This window comes from Papio anubis, chromosome 12 (assembly GCF_008728515.1).
Source record: "Papio anubis isolate 15944 chromosome 12, Panubis1.0, whole genome shotgun sequence".
Classification (NCBI taxonomy): Eukaryota; Metazoa; Chordata; class Mammalia; order Primates; family Cercopithecidae; genus Papio; species Papio anubis.
In genome coordinates, this window is record NC_044987.1 from 103,249,742 (window position 1) to 103,273,654 (window position 23,913).

The window sequence follows — 23,913 nt, forward strand, 5'->3', positions numbered from 1 at the left end:
TGTCATTCATTCATGTACACATACGTACATACATACATGGGGTTCTCCTTAAATAGGCAGATAAAAAACATTTATCTCAGCTATCTTCCTAATCCTCAATTAAAAGCGTACACATATAAAAGCTATAAATAAAGCCCAGAGACAGAAGAGGAAATAACAAATCAGTCAACAGGATGGACGCAGTTGCTCATGCCTGTAATCCCAGTACTTTGGGAGGCCAAGGCGGGCGAATCACGAGTCAGGAGATCGAGACCATCCTGGCTAACATGATGAAACCCTGTCCTACTAAAAATACAAAAATTTAGCCGGGCGCGGTGGCGGGCACCTGTAGTCCCAGCTACTCCAGCTACTCAGGAGACTGAGGCAGGAGAATGGGGTGAACCCGGGAGGTGGAGCTTGCAGTGAGCCAAGATAGCACCACAGCACTCCAGCCTGGGCGACAGAGCGAGACTCCATCTCACAAAAAAAAAATCAGTCAACAAGATATTGGAAAATAAAAAGTGAACAGGCTGGGCATGGTGGCTCACCCCTGTAATCCCAGCACTTTGGGAGGCCATGGTGGGCAGACTGAACCCAGGAGTTTGAGACCAGCCTGGGCAGCATAGTGAGACCCTACCGCTACAAAAAAAAAACACACAAAAAACAACTCTTCTCACACTCCTCCCACACGCCCTGCCAGAACATAAAATCAACTTACCTTTCTTTTTTTTTTTGAGACGGAGTCTGGCTCTGTCGCCCAGGCTGGAGTGCAGTGGCCGGATCTCAGCTCACTGCAAGCTCCGCCTCCCAGGTTCACACCATTCTGCTGCCTCAGCCTCCCGAGTAGCTGGGACTACAGGCGCCCGCCACCTCGCCCGGCTAGTTTTTTGTATTTTTTTTAGTAGAGACGGGATTTCACTGTGTTACCCAGGATGGTCTCGATCTCCTGACCTCGTGATCCACCCGTCTTGGCCTCCCAAAGTGCTGGGATTACAGGCTTGAGCCACTGCGCCCGGCCCAACTTACCTTTCTTACTCCCCTACCCTTCGGTTCTACTTTCCCTCCCCTCCATTGAAGAAAGGCACAAAGTCAGGAGTTGATGCTGCATCTTTTTTTTTTTTTTTTTAGTTTTGCTTTCTTAAAGCATGTGCTGAGCTGATGAAGAGAGCAGTTTGGCAATTAAAAAGGCCCAGCAGCTTGGGCAGCAGCAGGGGGGTGCCAGGTGAGGGTCGGGGTGCCCCTCTTTCCTGGGCCAGGGAGCAGCAAAGCCCGCACTAACTTCATAAAATATAAAACAAGGGAGGGATGAAGGGAAGAAGGAGATTTGTAAAATACAATATCTTAGGGGATTGGCAATAATAAAAAATAAGGTTCATTATTTACAAACAATTTCTGTTCTTGGTCTCTGTACAGTGGGGGTGGGGTGAGGGGTGTTAGTGAGTGGGATGAGTTGATGTGTCTGTTTGGGTGCAGGTGTGGGGACAGGGAGACAGTGGTCGTGTTGGGCATATGAGAGAGGAGGCGGGGTACCCAGTGAGTGGTTTGTCTAAGAAGGACGGATGGATGGCGGTGGGAAGGAGAATGAGAACAGAGTGGTTGGCCCAAGGGAAGAGTCCAGATGTCAGGGGCAAGGAAAGGCTGGGAAGTAGAGCCTTTTCTCCTGGAACGGGAAGCTCCAGGAGGCAGGGGCACGAGGCGGATATGGTTAGTGAGCAAGAACTCCTCTTCTGCGTGCCGGGGGTGCGTCCTGTGTCCTGGGTCTTGGCATGGCCTAAGAGAGTTTGATGGTGGTGTTGGGACCCAGATCCCTGGAGAGAGAAGAGAGACCAAGGATGACTCTGTCCAGCAGGAAGCCTTTTACCCTCTGCAAGCTGGATCTAGACCCAGCAGGGATGGGGCCTTGGGAGGGTGTGGCCAATGTGGGGGCCAAGGGTGGGCAGGAGGCAGGTGGACCCTGCCTCAGGAGGGAAAGGGGTCCCCCACCCACCTGTCGTGGAACCACTCCTTGGAGTGGGAGAAGTCGGGGCTGGTGCCGTTTCCACCGTCTTTAGGCCAGGCCTCACTCAGGTACTTGGTGGTCTCGTGGCTGTTGTCCAGGTGGTCATGCTGCAGGTGGTCCTGGGGCCGCTGCTCTGCCGGCCCCCCGGGGTTGATTTCCCAGCCATCTGGGGGCTCCATGGGCAGCAGGGCGCTGCGGCCATCTTCCCATGAGCCTGCCCCGTCATCGTAGAATAGGAGGCTTCGAGAGGGCACTGGAGAGGGAGTGTAGGATGAGCGGCGTGCCCAAGACTCCCTCCACATCCTGGCCACGTTTATGGCCTAGTGGTTAAGGACACAGGCCCTGGATCTGAGTCCCAGCTCTGACACTTTCTGGATGTGTGACCTCAGGTAAATCACACGCTTTGCTTTAACCTTTCTGAGCCTCAGTGTGCTCATCTGTAAAATAGGGATACTAGGACCAACCTCATGTAAATGAGAGGTTTGAATGAGGTAATAGAGGGGAAGTGATTGAAACTGTGTTCCGGAAATACTCAGAAAAGTCAGTTCTTCCTAAGCAGAGGGTACTGAGTTTGGGCATCTGGGAGCTGTGTTCTAACCTCCACCACTTACTTGCTCTACCTTTTTTTTTTTTTTTTTTTTGAGACAGAGTCTTGCTCTGTCGCCCAGGCTGGAGTGCAGTGGCAGGATCTCGACTCCCTGCAACCTCTGCCTCCCGAGCTCAAGCGACTCTCCTGCCTCAGCCTCCCGAGTAGCTGGGACTACAGGTGTGTGCCACCGTATCTGGCTACTTTTTGTATTTTTAGTAGAGACGGGGTTTCACCATGTTGGCCAGGCTGGTCTTGAACTCCTGGCCTCAAGTGATCCTCCCACCTTGGCCTCCCAAAGTGCTGGGATTATTGGAATGAGCTACCGCATCTGGCCAGTCCACCACTTACTTTCTGTGAGACCTTGAATAAGTCTCTTCCCTATTCTAGATCCTAGTTTGCCCTTCAGAGAAGGAAAACAAACATCTGTTGGACGCCCACCATTTGCTAGGCATTATCTAAGGCCCATAGACCTAAGTAGAGTGGTTAAAATCTGAGAGAAACTCTAGGGAATGAGGTTTCTTTCCTTTTCTTTTTTTTTTTTTTTTGAGACAGAGTCTCGCTTTGTTGCCCAGGCTGAAGTGCAGTGGCGAGATCTCCGCTCACTACAAGCTCCGCCCCCTGGGTTCATGCCATTCTCCTGCCTCAGCCTCGCGAGTAGCTGGGACTACAGGCGCCCGCCACCATGCCCGGCTAATTTTTTTGTATTTTTAGTAGAGATGAGGTTTCACAGTGTTAGCCAGGATGGTCTCGATCTCCTGACCTTGTGATCCGCCCGCCTCGGCCTCCCAAAGTGCTGGGATTACAGGCATGAGCCACCGCGCCCGGCCAGGAATGAAGTTTCTTTAGCCCCACTTTCCAGAGGAGGCAACTGAAGTTCTAGGCACTCAGGGAAATTGTCCTCCCTGAAAGAAGGATGCGAACCCAGGTCTGCCTGGCCCTGGGATCTGCCGCCCCTCCGGCTCTGCAGCCATGACCTCATAGTATGTGTGAATAGCAGTCCCTGGAACTGTGCAATGCACCAGCTCTGCAAACCAGCCTGCTCCAAAGCCATCTGCCTGCTGGGATGTGTCCTCCTCCTCTCCACCCAGCCCAGGTCCTGGGCCTAAAACCCACACTGCCTTCTCTCCAAGGGGTTCATTCATTCCCTCCGCTCACTGTGGCTTTGTCCATCAACCCCAGCTCTCTTTCCACTCCTTTCCCTCCAGTGGCTTTTGTGGCCTTGGAAAAGCAGACACATGGCTCTCCAGACCTTGCATTGCTGCTGCCCACCCACCTTTAGTGACCACCCTGTTCTCTCCTCCTCAGCCTGCACGTGTCCGGGGAGGAACTTTCACTCTCCCTGTCTCTACTTCCTCTTTCCCTAACCCTCCCCACACCAGCTTCCTCCCCTCAAGGCCCTCAATGTCTAGCCCATCCTCCCTGCTATATCCCTCCTTCTTGAAACTCACTCCTTAATCTTCCCTCCTCTGACCTCCCATCTGTTTCCTCTTCCTCCTCCTGTCCTGTCAGACCCGTGGTAATTGGTAAGTGACTGACTGGTAAGTGATGAGGGACAGCCAGGAAGTTCCTCTGGGGGTCCACCTGAAGGATTCTCTCCCTCTGAAATCCACACTCTTCTTTGCTGGGCCCTCCCCTGGTTCTCCTTTTGCCAGCTACTGTGATGTAGCTATTCTCTCCTCCGTGAGCTCAAAGAGACTGAGTGTACTCATTTCATAAGCACAGACACTGCTGTTTCATGCCCTGTCTCACAGCCATGGCTCAGTAAGCGCAAAATTGCCACTCCCATTTTCTAGATGAAGAAATGAAAGCTTAGGACAATTTCTTCATTTCTAGATGAAGAAATGAATTAAGACACATGCCTCAGGTTACACAGCAAGTGGCAGTGCCAGTTACGACGGACTTAACATCCACATGCTCCTAACCACTGTACTTTACTATCCCCCTTGGAAACGGTAGATATCTGAACCCACACCACCACTACCCTTCCTCTGTCCACAGTAGACATTATCAATGGACCATGACACTCCTTCCTGTCAATTCTGAATGGTGCCTCAGAGTCCTTCTTTTTTTTGAGATGAGTCTCACTCTGTCACCCAGGCTAGAGTGCAGTGGCGTGATCTTGGTTCACTGCAACTTCTGCCTCCCAGGTTCAAGCGATTCTCCTGTCTCACCCTTCTCAAGTAGCCGAGGCTACAGGCACATGCCACCATGCACAGATAATTTTTGTATTTTTAGCAGAGACGGGGTTTCACCATGTTGGCCAGGTTGGCCTCGAACTCCTGATCTCAGGTGATCCACCTGCCTTGGCCTCCCAAAGTGCTGGGATTACAGGCGTGAGCCACCGTGCCCAGCCCAGGGTCCTTCTTAACACAGTGTTTCAGGCAGCTACCACCACCTTATTGGAAATGACCTTTGAACTGAAACTCACTTGCTGTCCCTATCATGAGGTACTGATGGTGCCTAGCAGACGCCGCATAAGCACTAGCACCATAATGCATGGGGCACAGGGCTGGAACATTCCTGTTATCCCCTAAACCCACCTCCTGCAAGCCACTCCTGAAGCTCTCTGGGAGTTAGGCTGGGCATTGGGAGCTCTGTATTTTAGTCCCAATTCTACCACAAACACTGAGCAAAGCATGGACTCTCTTTGGGCCTCAGTTTCCCCATCTGGAAAATGAGGCAGAATGAGATAATGCCGATCCCACACTTGGCTTCTCTCTTATGTCTGGCTTCTGCCTGGACACTGGGGCTGGGGCAGGGCAGCCCCAGACCAGGGAGCTGGCATGACAGGTGGGCACTCACTCTGGCTGGCCGTGTAGATGCTGTCTGCGGCCATGGGGTCTTCCTTCACAGTCTGGGAGCCGGAGGAGAACTCGGGAAGGCAGGGCACGAGGGAGCCCAGCACCAGAACAAAGCACAAGGCTGCCACCTGGTAGCAAAGAGACAGTGGCATCAGATCTGGGGCAAGGAGGGGCTGCGGCCCTGACCACCCCACTCCTTCTCTCCCAAACCAACAGGCACAAAAGTCTGAGCGTTTTCCCAAAGAAGCAGCTCCTCCAGCTGACCACTTCCTCCCACACGTGGGGTCTCCCATCCTCTCTGGGGAAGGCAGGGGCCGCTCAGGCCATCCCAGCCCATTGTAGGGGGGTCTCCACAGGCAGTGCTAGAAGTAAGAGGGAAGTGGCCAATGTGGAGTCACCCTATGGGGTAGAGGAATCAGGAAAGGAAGGAATAGGTGCAGGCGGGGCTTGGGGCCGGGACGAGGGAGGGGGACACATCAGCACGTCACGTTCTCAGCCGGTTTCTGGGGAGTCTGGCTAGCGGGAGGTGCTGAGAGCCAGGGAGCCCACACTACCCCGGCCCATAGCCTGGCTCTGCCGTCTGACAGCTCGAGGGTCTTAGAGGGCCGGGGCCTGCTGAGCTAGGCAGCAAGAGGCTGGCCATTTCCAGAAGAAGATGGAAGAGCGACTGGAAGAGGTCTGAAGCACACCCTGGGAGCCTTCCGGGTTTCCAGGGGTTTCCTCAGCCTTTTCACTGCCATCCGTTCCAGAAAGAACCATGTCCGTACTTCCCTGAGTCTCCCCAAGCCCTTCCCTGCACAAAGCCTGTGGAAGCCACCTCCTCAAGGAACCTGCCCAGTTGTCCCCTAGCTGGGGCCACGGGAGTCACCTACACGTCTACACTGTGTTAACCAGTCGGGGACCGGTGTGAGGCAGAAGGCACCACGGGCTCGGAGAAGGAGGCTGGGGTCAGCTAGAACCGGCCCACCAGGCGCCAGGATGGTGTACCCTGGTGATACTGCCCACGATGTTACCGATCCTCAAAGCTCTGCCCAACCCTGGAAAATGCCAGCCTTGGAAAGAACTCTCCTCCTGTGGGCCTGTGGTGGAGGGAGCCACACCTACCATGAGGCAGGTCCCAGTCTGGGTGGCGGCCATCTTGTAAGGTCTGGAGATCTTGTTGGTGACCAGAGTCTGGAGTTTCTGCAGCTGCTGGAGCAGGGTCCTGAGGAGGGCACAGCAGTCAGCTGGCAGGCTTTGACCCCGCAGGCATCTCTGCCTCCTGGAGCTCTCCTAGGGGTCTGGCTCCAGACATGGCCTCCACGCCAGGTGCCCGTTTCAGCCAAGATAGGGAAGGTCACCTCCTGAGTGGCTCCTCTGCAGAGTGGCCTGGCACCTGGGGCCTGCCTCATGGTGACTGGCTGGGTCACCCTGTGGAAGCTCAGGCCTGCCCTGTGATGCTCCTGGCCAAGAGGGTTGGAGGAGGGAAGGTCTGCCCCCAGCTGCGCGGAGGCCAGCCTTCTTTTGCTTAACAGACACCTGCCACAGGTTCATTGACCTTCCCTCCCTGGCACCCCCAGCATCCTGAGCTGATAAGAAAGAGCTGTTTGGCACAGTGCGTGGTATGTAGTGAGTGTCTAGTAAATGGTAGCTATTGTTTTTGTTAGGTTTTTTGTTTTGTTTTGTTTTGAGACAGAGTCTCGCTCTGTCGCCCAGGCTGGAGTGCAGTGGTGCGATTGTGACTCATTGCAACCTCTGCCTCCCGGGTTCAAGTGATTCTCCTGGCTTAGCCTTCTGACTAGCTGGGACTACAGGCGTGCGCCACCACGCCCAGCTAATTTTTGTATTTTTCGTAGAGACAGGGTTTCGCCAGGCTGGTCTGGAACTCCTGACCTCAGTGATCCATCCGCTTCGGCCTCCCAAAGTGTTGGGATTACAGGTATGGGCCACCGTGCCCAGCCATTTTTGTTTTATTGCTGAGTTTTTGTTTTATTATCAAGGTACTTCGTTTACTTATAGATTTCCACGTCAGTCTCCTTTACTAACTGTGGCCTCCCTGACGGTGAGGACTAGGTCCCACTCAGTGTGGAATCTTCTGGGTGCACACAGAATGCGTTCGGCACAGGCTTGGTGGGAAAATGCTTTCTCTCTCTCCACCCAACCGGGCACATAGGGGTTGCAGTTCCCACAATGTACAGCAGGTGGCGAAATAGCTCCAAGGGCCTGGACCTACTTTGGGCCAGAAAGGAACCCCAGCCAGAGACAGAGGGGTGGGGTGGGGGGTCAGGTGGGATTCTCCAGGCCAATCAGGGAACAGAGGAGTGGCTGGATCCCGCTGGAGAAGCTGAGGGAGAAGGAAGGAAAGAAGGAAAAAGTCTTGTGTTGAGCACCTGCTACATACCAAGGCTGTTGTCTAGGTTATTGTAATTAATCCCAGCAAATAATTATTAAAGACCTACCACAGGCTCATGGCTGGGTACTATCAGGAATTTGGAATGAAAATAATGGCGGGGTGTGGTGGCTCACGCCTGTAATTTCAGCACTTTGGGAGGCCGAGGCAGGAGGATTACATGAGGTCAAGAGTTCAAGACCAGCCTGGTCAACATAGCGAAACCCTGTCTCTACTAAAAATACAAAAATTAGCCGGGCGTGGTGGTACATGTCTGTAATCCCAGCTATTTGGGAGGCTGAGGCACGAGAATTGCCTGAACCCAAGAGGTGGAGGTTGCAGTGAGCCGAGATTGTGCCACTGCACTCCAACCTGGGCAACAGAGCAAGCCTCTGTCTCAAAAAAAAAAAAAAAAGAAATAAATAAACATTTAAAAATAAAAATAATAGAAGAAGACCAGGTGTGGTGGATCACGCCTATAATCCCAGCACTTTGGGAGCCAAAGCAGGAGGTATGCTTGAGCCCAGGAGCTGGAGACCAGCCTGGGCAACATAGCAAGACCCCGTCTCTACAAAATACTTAAAATTAGCCAGGGGTGGTAGTGTGTGCCTGTGGCCCTAGCTACTTAGGAGGCTGAGGGGGTGGGAAGAATCAAGAGTTTGAGGCTGCAGTGAGCTATGATCATCCCATTACACCCCAGCGTGGGCAACAGAGTGATACCCTATCTCAAGAAAATAAATAAATAAAAATAATGAAAGAACAATAAAAGCTAACATGAATTGCACATTCCTAAATGCCAAGCATCAGGCTGGGTCCTTTATTCGCAGGATCTCATTAATACCCTCACATCAATCCTATGAAATAATGTTTCTTTTCTTTTTTTTTTTGAGATGAAGTCTCACTCTGACACCCAGGCTGGAGTGCAGTGGTGTCATCTCAGCTCACTGTAACCTCTGCCTCCTGGGTTCCAGCGATTCTCCTCCCTCAACCTCCTGAGTAGCTGGGATTACAGCCATGCACCACCACACCTGGCTAATTTTTGTATTTTTAGTAGAGACGGGGTTTCACCATGTTGGCCAGGTTGGCCTCGAACTCCTGATCTCAGGTGATCCACCTGCCTTGGCCTCCCAAAGTGCTGGGATTACAGGCGTGAGCCACTGTGCCCGACCCTATGAGATAATGTTTCTATCATCCCCATTTAGACGAAGAAACAGGGGCCCAGAGATATTTAATGATTTCTCCAGAGTCACAAAAATGGCAGAGCAGTATAAGAACCCAGAGCTGTGACTTTACGTGGCTGCTACCTGCCAGGCACTGCGCTGCTGTCTCTACACTCCTGTTTCTCAAACTTCATAGTGCATGTGAATCACCCAAGACCTTGTGAATGTGCAGTTTTTAGCTTAGTAAGTCTGGAGAGAGTTCTGATATTCTGCATTTTTTTTTTTTTTTTTTTTTAAGATGGAGTCTCGCTCTGTTGCCCAGGCTGGAGTGCAGTGGCCAGATCTCAGCTCACTGCAAGCTCTGCCTCCTGAGGTTTACGCCATTCTCCTGCCTCAGCCTCCCGAGTAGCTGGGACTACAGGCGTCCGCCACCACGCCCGGCTAGTTTTTTGTATTTTTTTTTTAGCAGAGACGGGTTTCACCGTGTTAGCCAGGATGGTCTCGATCTCCTGACCTCGTGATCCGCCCGTCTCGGCCTCCCAAAGTGCTGGGATTACAGGTGTGAGCCACTGTGCCCAGCCTGCATTTCTAACAAGCTCCCAGGCGATGCTGATGTTGCCTGTCCGGGGCAACTGGCTTTGAGTAACAAGGATTTACACCAGTGGTTCTCAAACTTAAGGGTGCAACCTAATTACCTGGAGGGCTTATTAAAACGCAGGGTGCTGGGCCCTACCCCTGGAGCTTCTGATTCAGTAGACCTGGCATGGGGCCAGAGAATAAGCACGTCTAATAATTCCCAGGGGTTGTTGGTCTGAGGACCACAGTTTGAAAACACCTGCTCACTTAAGCAACTCCCCCGCCCTGCCAGGTGTCTAGTCGGTGAGGAAAAATGGGAACACAGGGAGTGGCAGGATGTAAGTGGCCCAAGGCTACAGGGTGTGTTTCTGGGGTCCCTGTTATCCTAAACTTAGTTCTCTCTCCTCTCCCCTGTCTCCCAGAGCTATGCAAAGCCAGGCACGGGTTGCAGAGGGGCAGGGGGCCAGGTTGGATGCAGGAGGCACCACCCACCTGTTGGCATTCTCCAGGGTCTCTACCTTCTTCCACAGTTCATTGTTCTCAGATGTAAATGTTTCCACCCTGTAGGGGCCAAGCAGGCACAGGCTTAGTGGCAGCCCCCTCGGCCCTGCCCACCACCATCACACTCCCTGTGCCCCCAGCCTCTGCTGCCCCATGACGGAGGGCCTGGGGAGGGCAGGTCAGGGGAGGGAGTGGCGCATGGATTCCCCACCCCTCCCAAGCCGCTTACTTCTTTTCTAGACACTCCACATACTCCTTCTTCTTACGACGGCTCTCCTGGGCCGAGATCTAGAGGGGGAGGCCCGAAAACAAGGGTTAGCACTGCCACGTATTCACTTCCTGGGCCCCCCAGTTTCAGAGCTGGTATGCCAGGGGAGCCCATCCACCAAGGAAGCCCTCTGAAGCTCCAGGGTGGCAGGCTTTACCTTGTTCTTGATTTTCCTCCGGACTCTCTTTAAGGCTTTCTCCTCGGCTTTGGTGAGGGGGAGTTTTGTGGGGATGGGGTAGCCCTCAGCAATCAGGGTCCGCTTCTCCTCCTCTGTCAGGAGCAGTGGCCCTGATGTCCCCTGTAATTTCTGTAGGAAGTATGACGTGGTAGTTAGGAGCCAGGCAGCCCTGGGTTCAAATTCAAGCTCTGCCATGTGCTATCTATATGACCTGGGCAAGGCACACAACGCTCTGCGCCTCAGTTTCCTCATCTGAAAAGGGGGTGGATCTGGGTGAAATTGAGTAACACGTGTCAGCTGCCAGGCGGTGCTGAGAGCTCAGGTGTTAGGCTCTTAGTGCATTGTTCGGGAGGGCTTCCTGCATCCCATCCCTGAGACCACACCCTCAAAGCTTACTTGTCCAGGATGCCCCAAACAGCATCTCCATCACACCCCTCCCTACAATCTTGGCTTGGGAGACTCCACACCCATCCCAGGGCTCAGGGCCTAGCTCCATGTTTCCTGGGGATTGTGGACCATCTGGGCACTGCCCCTCACACAGCACTCCTTGGAGGCAGCCTGGGTCATCCCCTGGAGGTCAGGAATGTCAAGTTCTAGTCCTGGCTCTGCAACAGTCTCCTTTCACTATGAGGCAGGGCGAAAGGATTTGAATTCCTGGCCGGGTGCAGTGGCTCATGCCTGTAATCTCAGCACTTTGGGAGGCTGAGGCGGGCAGATCACGAGGTCAAGAGATCGAGACCAGCTTGGCCAACGTGGTGAAACTAAAAGTACAAAAATTAGCTGGGCATGGTGGTGTGCACCTGTAGTACCAGCTACTCAGGAGGCTGAGGCAGGAGAATCACTTGAACCCAGGAGGTGGAGGTTGCACTCCAGCCTGTTGAGAGAGTGAGACTCCATCTAAAAAAAAAAAAAAAAAAAAAATTAGCCGGACGCGGTAGCAAGTGCCTGTAATACCAGCTACTTGGGAGGCTGAGACAGGAGAATTGCTTGAACCTGGGAGGCAGATGTTGCAGTGAGCCAAGATTGAGTCACTGCACTCCAGCCTGGGCGACAGAGCGAGACTCAAAAAAAAAAAAAAAAAAAGAGGATTCAAGCTCCCATCTGCCAGGCAGGCATCCCTCTGAATTCTGATGAGGGTGGGGATCAGTCTCAGGGCTCCCCAAACCCTCCCCACGGGCCGTGCGCTCAGGTGGATATATTCAATTCCTCACTTCCGGGATCAGCCCATCCCCAGCTCCTTACGTGAGGGGCAGTCAGGAGTGGGGAGGTGGAGATGGCCGTGGAGGAGCGTGCCATAGGCCTGACAGGGCTGGAGGGGGGCAGAGAGCGGGGACTCTGGGAGCCGTCGCTGTCACTGCCGTGGCTGCTGGGAGGCGTCGGAGGCATCTGCACTAGGTCCTCTGGGAAGAGCAGGGAAAACCGGGTTAGCAACGTTGCACACCAGCTCCACTTGGACATCATGAGGTCAGCTGAGCATGGGCTTGCACCAGCCCTGACATTGTGGGACACGGACTGCCAGGCCCTTGGCCTCAGCTGTGACATCAGAAGCCCCTCTGCAGTGTCAGAAAGACAGTTGACATCCAGGTAGCCAATTCCTGGGTGCTGCCTCATCTGACACCACAGAGGCCCAGCTCCTTTACGGCTCGCCTTTGGTGTAGACATCATAGGAGCTGAATTATTGGGAGGTCCTCCCCGACCTCTGACTTCACAGGGTTCAGGGTCTTAACCTCAGCAACTCCAGAAGGTCACTAAGCTCCAGCTCAGCAAGGTGAGTGGGGCCTTTCTCTCATAGGGTCAGGCTGGGCAAGCAGGAGTGATGGCAGCAGTAGATTGGGCAAGAAGAGGACTGGATGAAGGCCAGGTGCAGTGGCTCACACCTGTAATCCCAGCACTCCGGGAGGCTGAGGCAGGTGGATCGCCTGAGGTCAGGAGTTCGAGACCAGCCTGACCAATATGGCGAAACCCTGTCTCTACTAAAAAAATACAAAATTACCGAGGTGTGGTGGTGGGCACCTGTAATCCCAAGTACTCAGGAGGTTGAGACAGGAGAATTGTTTGAACCTGGGATGGGGAGGTTGCAGTGAGCCGAGATCGCGCCACTGCACTCCAGCCTGGGTGACAGAGTGAGACTCCATCTCAAAAAAAAAAAAAAAAAAGAAGAGGACTGGACGAAGAGCGGGCATGGATGGAGGGAGAGTGGGTAGGGCAGGGTGGAGAGGATATTCTGGAGGCGGGGTTGTTAAGAGACAGGGGTGGGCTGAACCAAGGAACTAGGGATGCTATCTGCCCAGGACTGGAGGGGAAGAGCCCTTCCCCTGGACACCTACCGGGTGTCACTTTGAGGAACTGGTTCACCTCCGGAGGCTCTGCTTTGATCACTGGCAGCTGAGTCATCTCTCCTGGGGCCTGAGGAACAGACAAGCCCAGCTCCATTAGCTGCCCCTGGGTCTGTCCCCACCATGCCATCTACCCACCTCCTCCTTAAGTCTGGTGGCCTGCCCTGCACAGTTGGGGAAGTGGCTGGGCTTGGAGTTCTGGGCACAGCTGCAAGGGAACAGAGGCAAGTTCTTGAGCCTAGGGAAGCCAAGTTACACCTAAGAGAAAGGACTGGTGGCCAAGTAATGTAGCTCAGACCTTAAGCTCAGAGAAGGTGAGCCTCTGAGGGTGGGGCCACCTTCCACACCAACTGTGAAGGCCACACAGGCTTTGGTATGTGGGTTGCCATGAGGACAAGAACAAGAGGTAATGTCTGGAATAGTGTAGCTGTTCAATGGCTGGTAGCCATAGTACAAAAGAAGGAGGCATTAATTGGCTGGGGGCTCCAAGGACGCTCCCTGAGAAGTCAAAGTCTGAAATGAGTCCCGGGGTATAAATAGAAGTAGAATCCAGACAAAGAAGTTGGAGGCAATGAGAGCTCCTAATGGATTTGAAGCAAGGGCTTGATAGAATCAGATGGACATTTTTAACAAACATGCATTTCTCTTTATTTCTATTCTGACTTGTGGTTCCAGAAAGGACTTCAAGAACATGCATGGCTTTGTACACGCGACTACCGACATGCATGTAAGTGGTGCCCTCTCTGAGGAAGGCATGGTGTTGGGGGCTGGATTTCAGGCCCTGGGCTGCAGCCCCAGAGAGAAGATCGTGATATTGTGGGTGGGACGCAGAATCCAGAATGTGGGCTGATGAGTAAGAATCCCAGAAAGTTCAAGTTGGCAGGGACCTTGGAGATTCCTTGGTCCACATCCCAGCTGATCCCTCGAGTGAGAGGGGACTGTGGTGCAGAGAACTCACTGTTGACAATGCCAGCTCCTGTGCCTTCTACTAGGGGTTATGACCTCACCTGTGTGGGCTTCAGGGTCTGGCAGGCCGAATTTGGAAGGCAGGTCAGTTGCTTCTAACTGCATGATTTAGGGCAAATTGCTTAACCCCTTGAGCCTCAGTTTCCCTGTCTGAAGCCTCCTCGCCTCTGGCTGCTGCTGCTGTCACTCCTTTGGCAAGGCCTGAGGAGTCTCAGAACCAGTCTGGGAGACGGTTTCAAAAGATCCTGCATATTTGCCACCAACCCTTGATCCCATGGGTCTGTGGTGGGGCAGACAGGGGCTGACCTTTCTTGCTTCGGCCACCTACAGTTTGAGCAAGTGAGCCGTGTGGCCAGCAGGGGGCAGGGCCAGCCACGTTCCCATCTAGGGATTTTAAGATGCTGCTCATCCTGTGGAATCCTAGGGCTAGAGGCACCTTAGGGGGTTCATAAGCCCATTTTACAGAGAAGGAGGACACGGAATGTGCCCAGAACACAGAGGAGGCTCCGAGTTGGGACTCAGGCAGGGCCTCGGCTAGGAGCCAGGGGTCTGGGGTTCACATTCCCAGAGGGGTCTTGGGTTTATAGCTGAATGCTGTCATCTACACATTCGTGGAGGTGGGAGTTCAGCCTGAGAGTGTGGGTTAAAAATATTAATCTCATAAATGTAAACAATTGGAATATAGCACACTTTTTTTTTTTTTTTTTGTAATTTCCATTTTGGTCTTTCTTTTTTAAAAATCCTGAAGCTTTGAGAAAAGTCATCAGCCTGGGCTGTCTCTACCTCTGAGACCCTGGACTGGGCTCCTGATGCCAGCCCTGCCTGGAGCCCTGCAAGTTGTCTTTTTCTGCACAGGCGAGAGCCTTTGTTACTCCAAGGGGGCTGTGGCTTGTGCCTGTTGTAGGATGGTGAAGGGGCAGCCAGTGGAGCAGGCGGAGGCCTGGGTTGGGCTGAGGCTTCCCACCCTCAGCCCTGAGGCTCATGTCTTCCTGTTCACAGAGCCCTGGGGCACAGGGCTTTGGGCAACTCTTCCCGCAGACCCACCAGCCCTCCTCCCTCCCTCAGCCCTTACAAACTGTCCCCAGGCTCACCTGGTGGGGGATGGGCAGCCTGGACAAGGGGCTGAGGCCCAGCAGCGGGGTGGTGGCCATGGCGGCCGCGGCAGCCATGGCCGAGGGGGCAGCCAGAGGGTCCACGGGCAGCTCCGGGCTCTGCTCCTGCTTCACCATGATGGAGCACAGTTTGTGTCCCAGCGCCCACGCTCCATGCTCCACGTCTAGGGGAAGGGGAAAGGCTCAGGGGACTCCAGGGCAGAGGTCTCAGTCCCCTGCCTGCCCCCTGGGAGCTGCTCTAGGCTGAACTGAAGAGAGCTGTTGGGGTATACCAGGGGCAGGCAGGAAAGAGGGTGGTTGTGAGGTGAGGGGGAATTGTCTGGGGCCAGAAGAGGGGAGGACATCCTCTTCATTCAGCAGCTTACAGAATGAGCTTGGGCACCAGATTCACACTCCTCTTGATTGGCTGTGTGACCTTAGGCTAGTTGCTTAACCTCTCTGAGCCTGAGCTTCTTCATCTGTAAAATGGGGAAAGAACCTAGTAGAGAATTCTGAGGCTTAAGTAGTATAATGTACATAAGACACTTAACACTGGTGAGAAGCAAATGTTCAGGCTGGGCGCCGTGGCTCACTCCTGTAATCCCAGCACTTTGGAAAGTCAAGACAGGCAGAACGCTTGTATCTGGTGAATCAGAACCAGCCCGGAACCATGGCTGCAAACTCGCCTCTACCAAAAATACACACACACAAAATTAGCTGGGTGTGGTGGTGTGTGCCTATAATCCCAGCTACTCAGGAGGCTGAGGTGGGAGAATCACTGATGGCCAGGCAGTGTCACCCCAGCCCCTGCCCCGCAGCGATTGCTTGAGTCCAGGAGATCAAGACCAGCCCCATCAAACATGGCAGGAAAGTCTGCCTCTACTAAAAAATACAAAAAATTAGCCAGTTGTGGTGGTGAATGCGGCCTGTAGTCCGCTTACCGGGGAGGCGAGGCAGGGAGAACCGGGCTTGAACCCGGGAGGCAGAGGCTGGCAGTGAGCCGAGATCGCAGACCACTCCAGCCTAGGCACAGAGGGAGACTCTGTCTCAAAAAAAAAAAAAAAAAAAAAGAGAGAGAGACCACAATCTGTTTGGGAGGCGAGGCTGCAGTGGACAAGATTGCGCCACTGCACTTCCATTTCCATGATGAGACCTGGTCTTGGAAAAAAAAGAAAAAAGCAGTATGTTCAATAAACACAAGCCAGTGTTCAAATACAGCTATTGTTATTTGTAAATACTGAATATACCGTAGTTAGTGCCAGATATAGGAAGAGTCACAAGCAGTTTAGCAAAGTTGGAATGCAAAGGGGAGTGGAAGATGGGGTCAGAGAGGCGAGTGGGGGTGACTTGGCCTTGGAGGCTGGGTTAGTTCAGATATGTGACTTTATCCTAAAGCAAATGGGGAGCCACCGAAGAGTTTTGCATGTGCTCAAATTTATAATTTTTTTAAGGTGTTTTTTTTTGTTTGTTTGCTTTTGTTTTTTTTTTTTTTTTACTGAGACAGGATCTCACTCATTCGCCCAGGCTGGAGTGCAGTGGTGCCATCATGAGTCACTGCAGTCTTGACTTTCCTGGCTCAATTGATTCTCCCTCCTCAGCCTCCTAAGTAACTGGGACTACAGGCACATGCCACCATGCCTAACTAATTTTTGTATTTCTTTGTAGAGATGAGGTCTCCTGATGTTGCCCAGGCTGGTCTCGAACTCCTGAGCTCAAGTGATCCACCCGCCTCAGCCTCCTGAAGTGCTGGGATTACAGGCGTGAGCCATTGTACCTGGCCCAAATTTGAAATTTTAAGAAAGATTATGGCTGGGTGCATAATCCCAGCTTTGGGAGGCTGAGGCAGGAGGATCGCTTGAGCCCAAGAGTTCAAGGCTGCAATGAACTATGATCAGACGACTACACTCCAGTTGGGTGACAGAGTGAGACCCTGTCTCTAAAATTAAATCAATTAAAAAAATATGGCCGGGCGTGGTGGCTCAGGCCTGTAATCCCAGCACTTTGGGAGGCCGAGATGGGTGGATCATGAGGTCAGGAGATCGAGACCATCCTGGCTAACAAGGTGAAACTCCGTCTCTACTAAAAATACAAAAAATTAGCCGGGTGTGGTGGCGGGCGCCTGTAGTTCCAGCTACCTGGGAGGCTGAGGCAGGAGAATGGCGTGAATCTGGAAGGCGGAGCTTACAGTGAGCTGAGATCACGCCACTACACTCCAGCCTGGGCGACAGAGCGAGACTCCGTCTCAAAAAAAAAAATATATATATATATATGTGTGTGTGTGTGTGTGTGTGTATATATGTGTGTGTGTGTGTATATATGTATATATATATAATCACTCTGCCCTCCTGTGGGGACTGGACTGGCTGCAGGCAAGATGGAGGCAGGGAGAACTGCAGGAGGTGTTGAAATCGGCCAGGAGAGAGAAGGGGAGGCCTGAGCAAAGGCAGTGACAGTTGTGATGGAGAGGAGGGAACAGATTTAGAAGGAAGCATCCACAGGACCTGGTGACTCGGGGTATGTGGTGGGCGGAGGGGGCGGCGGTGGGGAGGAGTGAGAGGTGAGGCTTAGATTTCCTGAGAGAAGAACCCACCTCCTGCCCACTTAGTGGGCCTCTTGGTTTCACCTGGGCAATAGGGTTGGCAGGCCTCACCCCTTTTCCTGATGGATGCCCACATTCTTCCACCCTAAGTCAGCCCTGTTCACGGTGGCCCCACTGCCTGTCAACCATTGAAGCATTGGGTAAGACAGGGGAGAGGGGAGGGGAGCCAACATTTGAGGTGGGGCTGGAGGGGACTCTGGACTTTGGGGCCTGCTGTGGCGGGGGAGAGGGGGTAGTGGCTGATTGGCCATCTTGGAGGCCAGGCCCCACCCTGCTGGGAGCCTGAGTGCCCCAGCTCTGGGCCACAGGCTGCCCGTGGGCTCCAGGAATACCCACAGTCTTCCTAAATTACAGGGCCAGGCCACCGGCCTCCGGGAAGCTGCCCCCTGCAAAGGGCCCACAGACAAATTGCTTTAAAAATAGACTTGGGAGCCGGGTGTGGTGGCTCACTCCTGTAATCTCAGCAATTTGGGAGGCTGGGGCGGGAGGATCACTTGAGGCCAGGAGGTTGAGACTGTGATGAGCCAAGATCGCAACACTGTACCCTAGCCTGGGTGACAGAATAAGACCCTGTCACCCTGACCCCCAAAAAAATTAATAATAAAAAAAAGACTTGGGGTGGCTGAGGAGTTGCAGGGCTGATCTAAGAGGGGTGGATGTCCCTGCCCTCATGGGGTCTGGGGGGAGGCACAAAGGTTTGTCTTTGACCCTGGGGGATCTCAAAGACCATCAGACGCAGCTCACACTTCTTGTGCTGAGCACAGCTCTAAGCCCTTGACACACATGAACTTCTATTTTTTTTTTCTTTGAGATGGAGTTTTGCTCTTGTTGCCCAGGCTAGAGTGCAATGGTATGATCTCAGCTCACTGCAACCTCTGCCTCCTGGGTTCACTGATTCTACTGCCTCAGCCTCCCGAGTAGCTGGGATTACAGTCATGAGCCACCACTCCCGGCTGATTTTGTACTTTTAGTAGAGACAGGGTTTCTCCATGTTGGTTAGGCTGGCCTTGAACTCCTGACCTCAGGTGATCCGCCCTCCTTGGTCTCCCAAAGTGCTGGGATTACAGACGTGAACCACACGCCCGGGCACATGAGCTTCTTTACTCCTCCCACCAACTCTCTGGGGGCAGGCACCATTGTTCTCCCCATTTAACAGGTGAGAAAATTAAGACACTCACTCAAGACCGGGTCCGTTAGAGGGAAAAGAGGAATAAGATAAGAACACTGACCGCCGGGTGTGGTGGCTCCACGCCTGTAATCCCAGCACTTTGGGAGGCGGCGGAAGGCGAATCTGAGTCAGGTCAGACCACAGTGAAACCCGTTTCTACTAAAAAATACAAAAAAAATTAGCGAGTGGCGGGCCTGTAGTCCCAAGCTGCTCGGGGAGGCTGAGGCAGGAGAATGGCGTGAACCGGGGAGGCCGGAGCTTGCAGTGAGCGAGATTGCGCCACTGCACTCCAGCGTGGGCAACAGAGCGAGACTCGACTCAAAAAAAGAACACTGTTCATTGTTACAAGCACCCATAGTGTTTTCTTTTTGTTGTTGTTGTTGTTTTTCTTTTTGAGACAGGGTCTTGCTCTGTCTCCCAGGCTGGAGTGCAGTGGTGCCATCATAGCTCACTGCAGCCTTGACCTCTGGGGTTTAAGATATCCTCCTGCCTCAGGCTGTCAGGCAGCTGGGACTACAGGCATGTGCCACTATGCCTTGCTAATTTTTTAATTTTTAATTTTGTAGAGAAGGTGTTTTGCTATGTCGCCCAGGTTGGTCTCAAACTCCTGAGCTCAAGCAATCCTCCCACCTCGGCCTCCCAAAGTGCTGAGATTGTAGGTGTGACTCAGCATGCCTGGCCCCCCCACATAGTATTCATAGGACTTCTATGTGCACAATGAAAATAGTCACTAATTATTATTATTATTTTTTTTTGAGACAGAGTCTCACTCTGTCATCCAGGCTGGAGTACAGTATCATGATTTTGGCTCACTGCAACCTCCGCCTCCTGCGTTCCAGTGATTCTCCTGCCTCAGCCTCCTGAGCAACTGGGATTATAGGCGCACGCCTCCGCTCTCAGCTAATTTTTGTATTTTTAGTAGAGACAGGATTTCACCTGTTGGCTAGGTTGGTCTTGAACTCTTGGACTCAAGCAATCCTCCTGCCTCGGCTTCCCAAAGTGCTGGGATTACAGGCATGAGCCACTGCACTTGGCTGCTGCTAATTATTGGTATATATATTATGTGCTGGGCACTTAGCAGGGTACTTTGTGTATATATTCTTTTAAGCCTGACCAGAACTCTCAAGGTATATATTATTTTCATTTTATCATTGAGGAAACAGAGGCCCAGAGAGATTAGGTAACTTGCCCAAGATCACCCAGCGGCTGGTGGAGACACAGGGATGCACACCAATGCCCTTTGGATCCCAACCCAATAGCCCTGGCTGCCCTTCATGACTGGCAAATGTGGTGGTGGCAAGGGTTTGCGGTTGAGAATCAGGGTGTGCTCTTATGTTTCTGTTCTGCATTTTACTGTGGGTGTGACCTAGACAACTGAGCTTTTGTGAAGTCTCAGTTTTCATTTTTGTCTTTTTTTTTGAGACGGAATCTTGCTTTGTCGCCCTGGCTGGAGTGCAGTGGCACAATCTCAGCTCCCTGCGACTTCTGCTTCCCGGGTTCAAGCAGTTCTGCCTCAGCCTCCTGAATAATTGGAATTAGAGGCGCACGCCACCATGCCTGGTGAATTTTTGTATTTTTAGTAGAGATGGGGTTTCACCATGTTATCCAGGATGGTCTCAATCTCCTGACCTCGTGATCCACCCGCCTCAGCCTCCCAAAGTGCTGGGATTACGGGCATGAGCCATTGCACCTGGCTAAGTCTCAGTTTTCTTATCGGTCACATGGGGATTATGATGAACGTGATTACAACCTCACCTGTCAGTCATGAGAAATAAATGTGATAATTAACATGAAGGCAATCTGTAGACTGGATAGTGCTATAGAAATGTTTATTGTTATTTGCATTTGTAGATATAGATACTGAGGATTGCAGAGGTTAAGCGGCATGTCTATGATCACCCAGCCAAAAGCGACAGAGCCAGGATTTGAAACCACCGGTATTTGAGGAAATGCCCAAAGGGACCATTTCTAAGTGGGGCACAATGTGGGTCTTGAATGCTGATTACCTGAGTGGAAGAACTCAGGGTGCTCTTTGCCTTAAAGGATGGAGTTAGGGGGAGAAGGGAGCTTTAGAGAATGCTACCTTCAGGAATAAAAGAGGGTACAGGAATCTCTCCCAAATAGCGTCTCAGAGGACATCAAGTATGAGGAGGCGGTGAAGTTCTAGAGTCTTGTCTACAGCTTATTATTATTATTGTTGTTATTATTTTGAGACAAAGTCTTGCTCTGTCGCCCAGGCTGGAGTGCAGTGGTGCGATCTCAGCTCACGGCAGGCTCCGCCTCCCAGGTTCATACCATTCTCCTGTCTCAGCCTCCTGAGTAGCTGGGATTACAGGCACCTACCACCACACCTGGTTAATTTTTTTTTCTTTTTTTGTATTTTTAGTAGAGACAGGGTTTCACTGTGTTAGTCAGGATGGTATTATTATTATTATTGAGACAAGAGTCTCGCTCTGTCACCCAGGCTGGAGTACAGTGGCTTGATCTCGACTCACTGCAACCTCCGCCTCCTGCGTTCAAGTGATTCTCCTGTCTCGTCCTCTGGAGTAGCTGGGATTACAGGTGCCCGCCACCATGCCCAGCTAATTTTTGTATTTTTAGTAGAGACGGGGTTTCACCATGTTGACCAGGCTGGCCTGGAACTCCTGACCTCAAATGATCCACCCACCTCAGCCTCCTAAAGTGCTGGGATTACAGGCGTGAGCCACCACACCCAGTCTTTTTTTTTTTTTTTTTTTTTGAGATGGAGTCTCACTCTGTTGCCAGGGCTGGAGTGCAATGGCGCAATCTCAGCTCACTGCAATCTCCGCCTCCTGGGTTCAAGTGATTCTCCTGCCTCAGCCTTCCAAGTAGCTGGGCTTACAGGCAGTGTGTAATAGAGTCACCATGTGATGGAGGGCATCATGCTGGGGTAAATTTTGTATTTTTGTAGAGACGGGGTTTTACCATGTTCGCCAGGCTGGTCTTGAACTCCTCACCTCAGGTGATCCACCTACCTCGGCCTCCCAGAGTGCTGGGATTACAGGCATGAGCAATTGCACCCAGCCAGTTATTATTATTATTGTTACTATGTTTTGAGAAGGAGTCCCACTCTGTTGCCCAGGTTGGAATGCAGTAGTGCGATCTCGGCTCACTACACCTCCTCCACCCGGGTTCAAGCAGTTCTCATGCCTCAGTCTCTTAAGTAGCCGGGATTACAGGAGCGCACCACCACACCTGGATAATTTTTCTTTTATTTATTTATTTTTTGAGATGGGGTTTCGCTCTTGTCACCCAGGCTAGAGTGCAATGGCACGATCTTGGCTGGCTCATGGCAACCTCCGCCTCCTGGGTTCAAGCAATTCTCCTGCCTTAGCCTCCCAAGTAGCTGGGATTACAGGCACCCGCCCGCGTGCCCAGCTAGTTTTTGTATTTTCTTAGTAGAGATGGGGTTTCACCATGTATTGGCCAGGCTGGTCTTGAACTCCTGACCTCAGGTGATCACCTGCCTCGGCCTCCCAATGTGCTGGGATTACAAGTGTGAGCCACCGTGCCCAGCCCCATAGTCATTGTTGAATTACCCCTGTCTCCTCTAAGTCAGCAGTTTGCAAACCTGAGTGTGCATCAGAATCACCTGGAAGGCTGGGCCCTACCCACAGGGTTATGATTCAGCAGGTTTGGTGGAACCCGAGAATCTGCATTTCTAACAGATTCCCAGGTGATGCTGCTGGTCTGGGAACCACACTTTGTGAACCACTAACTTAAGTCAACAAAAAAAACCCTTTTGAGAAGTGCTGCTGTGGCTTTGAATTGAGGGAGAACAGAAAGGCAGGGAGCAGCACCTCCTGAGGGGTTTGTGGTGGCTCCTCTTGGAGCCTCTGGGAGTCTCAGGCTGCAGGCATACTCTCTTGTCACCCCAGAGCTTCCTCCCTCCTGGGCCTTCTGGGCCTGTGCTGTCTCCAGGTTCTTCCACCTCTTACCTTGGGTGGTGTCCTCCATCTTGATGGGCACAAGGGGGCTCTGGGGCGCTGAGTCGCCGCTCAGGGAGTAGCTGTGCTCCGCCTGGATGCCTGGCGTAGGGGAGTCCAGTTCCATGTCCAATAGAGGGCTCTTCTCATCCAGCACAGGGTCATCAAAGAAACTGCTGAACAGGTCGTTGGAGAAGTCCTCCATGTTCTCCGTGAAGTGGTCCAGGTGCTCAGGAAAGTGCTAGGGAAGGAGAAGGTGAGGGGAAGAGGGAATTCAGCTTTGCTTGGGGAGGGGGTGCAGGTGCTACTGTGGTGGTGCGGCACCCACCACGGCCACCGTTGTCACTGCGACCTCCCATTACTGTGCCCATTCCCATTAATACCAGCAACATCACCAACCTCCCCACTACCAACATCACAACACCAACTCTCATCATTTCCATCATGACCATTACCACTGTCATCCCATTCTCTCTACCACCAGCTCCACCCTCACCATCGTTATCTGCAAGGGTGAGCTGCGGATGGGGTCAAAAAGTCCCTGGACCCGGCAACAGGATACTGGGCTCTGTGACCTTGGTCAAATGACTTATACTGCGTGAGTCAGTTTCTCAGTCCTTCTTACTTCCTTCATAGGCTGATGTGAGGACAAAGTAAGAGAACAATCGTGTGTCTACGCCAACAAGTTTCTTTTCCAAAGGCAATATTAGTGAATTTTGTGTGATCTTTTGCTGGAATGTGGGAAGAGAGTGATGCAGGGTGGTGGGATTCTTGAAGCCTCCAGTCCCCTCAGCAGCACAGTCCCCATCTGTCCTCAAGACTTCAGGGTCTCTGTCCTTTCCCAAGCCATCCTTTATACAGAGAGGTTAGGCTCTGGAGCCCTACTACTTAGGTTCGAATGGTGGCCTCCATCCTTCCAGCTATGACTCAGTGCTGTTTAAACTGTGGGTGGTGACTCATTAATGGGTTGTGAAATCAATTTAGTGGGTCACGACCAGAATTTTAAGTAAAAATAAAACAGAAAAAAAAAAAAGGGTAGAAAATATCAGAGTGCACAGCACACAGTGGAGTTAAATACCTGGTAATTTAAAAACAAATCAGTTATGTGTGTGTGCGTGCTCGCACATGTGTGTACTTGGTAATGATGTAACATATATTTCTTAGAAACAAAAAAGTCAGGCCGGGCGCAGTGGCTCACGCCTGTAATCCCAGCACTTTGGGAGGCCGAGTGGGGGTGGATCACCTGAGGTCGGGAGTTCGAGACCAGCCTGACCAACATGGAGAAACCCCATCTCTACTAAAAATACAAAATTAGCTGGGCCTGGTGGCACATGCCTATAATCCCAGCTACTAAGGAGGCTGAGGCAGGAGAATTGCTTGAACCTGG

The 23,913-nt window shown here is 52.3% G+C and overlaps 1 protein-coding gene and 1 long non-coding RNA gene across 2 annotated transcripts in view; one reads left to right on the plus strand and one right to left on the minus strand.

Annotated features, from left to right (window-relative positions):
- Positions 1-1,075: 1,075 nt before the first annotated feature.
- CREB3L1 (cAMP responsive element binding protein 3 like 1) overlaps positions 1,076-23,913 on the minus strand; it is a 44,853-nt gene continuing 22,015 nt past the window's right edge. The window contains exons 2-12 of the mRNA XM_021925843.2: positions 22,539-22,767; positions 14,813-14,997; positions 12,747-12,825; positions 11,662-11,819; positions 10,399-10,548; positions 10,203-10,261; positions 9,965-10,033; positions 6,473-6,572; positions 5,370-5,496; positions 1,967-2,231; positions 1,076-1,787 (exon numbers count right to left, since the gene is read on the minus strand). Of these exons, the coding sequence (XP_021781535.2) occupies positions 1,751-1,787; positions 1,967-2,231; positions 5,370-5,496; positions 6,473-6,572; positions 9,965-10,033; positions 10,203-10,261; positions 10,399-10,548; positions 11,662-11,819; positions 12,747-12,825; positions 14,813-14,997; positions 22,539-22,767 (1,458 nt within the window). The 3' untranslated portion in view covers positions 1,076-1,750. The remainder of the gene's footprint in view (positions 1,788-1,966; positions 2,232-5,369; positions 5,497-6,472; positions 6,573-9,964; positions 10,034-10,202; positions 10,262-10,398; positions 10,549-11,661; positions 11,820-12,746; positions 12,826-14,812; positions 14,998-22,538; positions 22,768-23,913) is intronic.
- Positions 11,946-23,101, plus strand: LOC103877499. Its single transcript, XR_001894784.3, has 5 exons — positions 11,946-12,187; positions 13,431-13,482; positions 20,431-20,516; positions 22,681-22,782; positions 23,011-23,101. It is a non-coding gene; the product is annotated as an uncharacterized LOC103877499 (long non-coding RNA).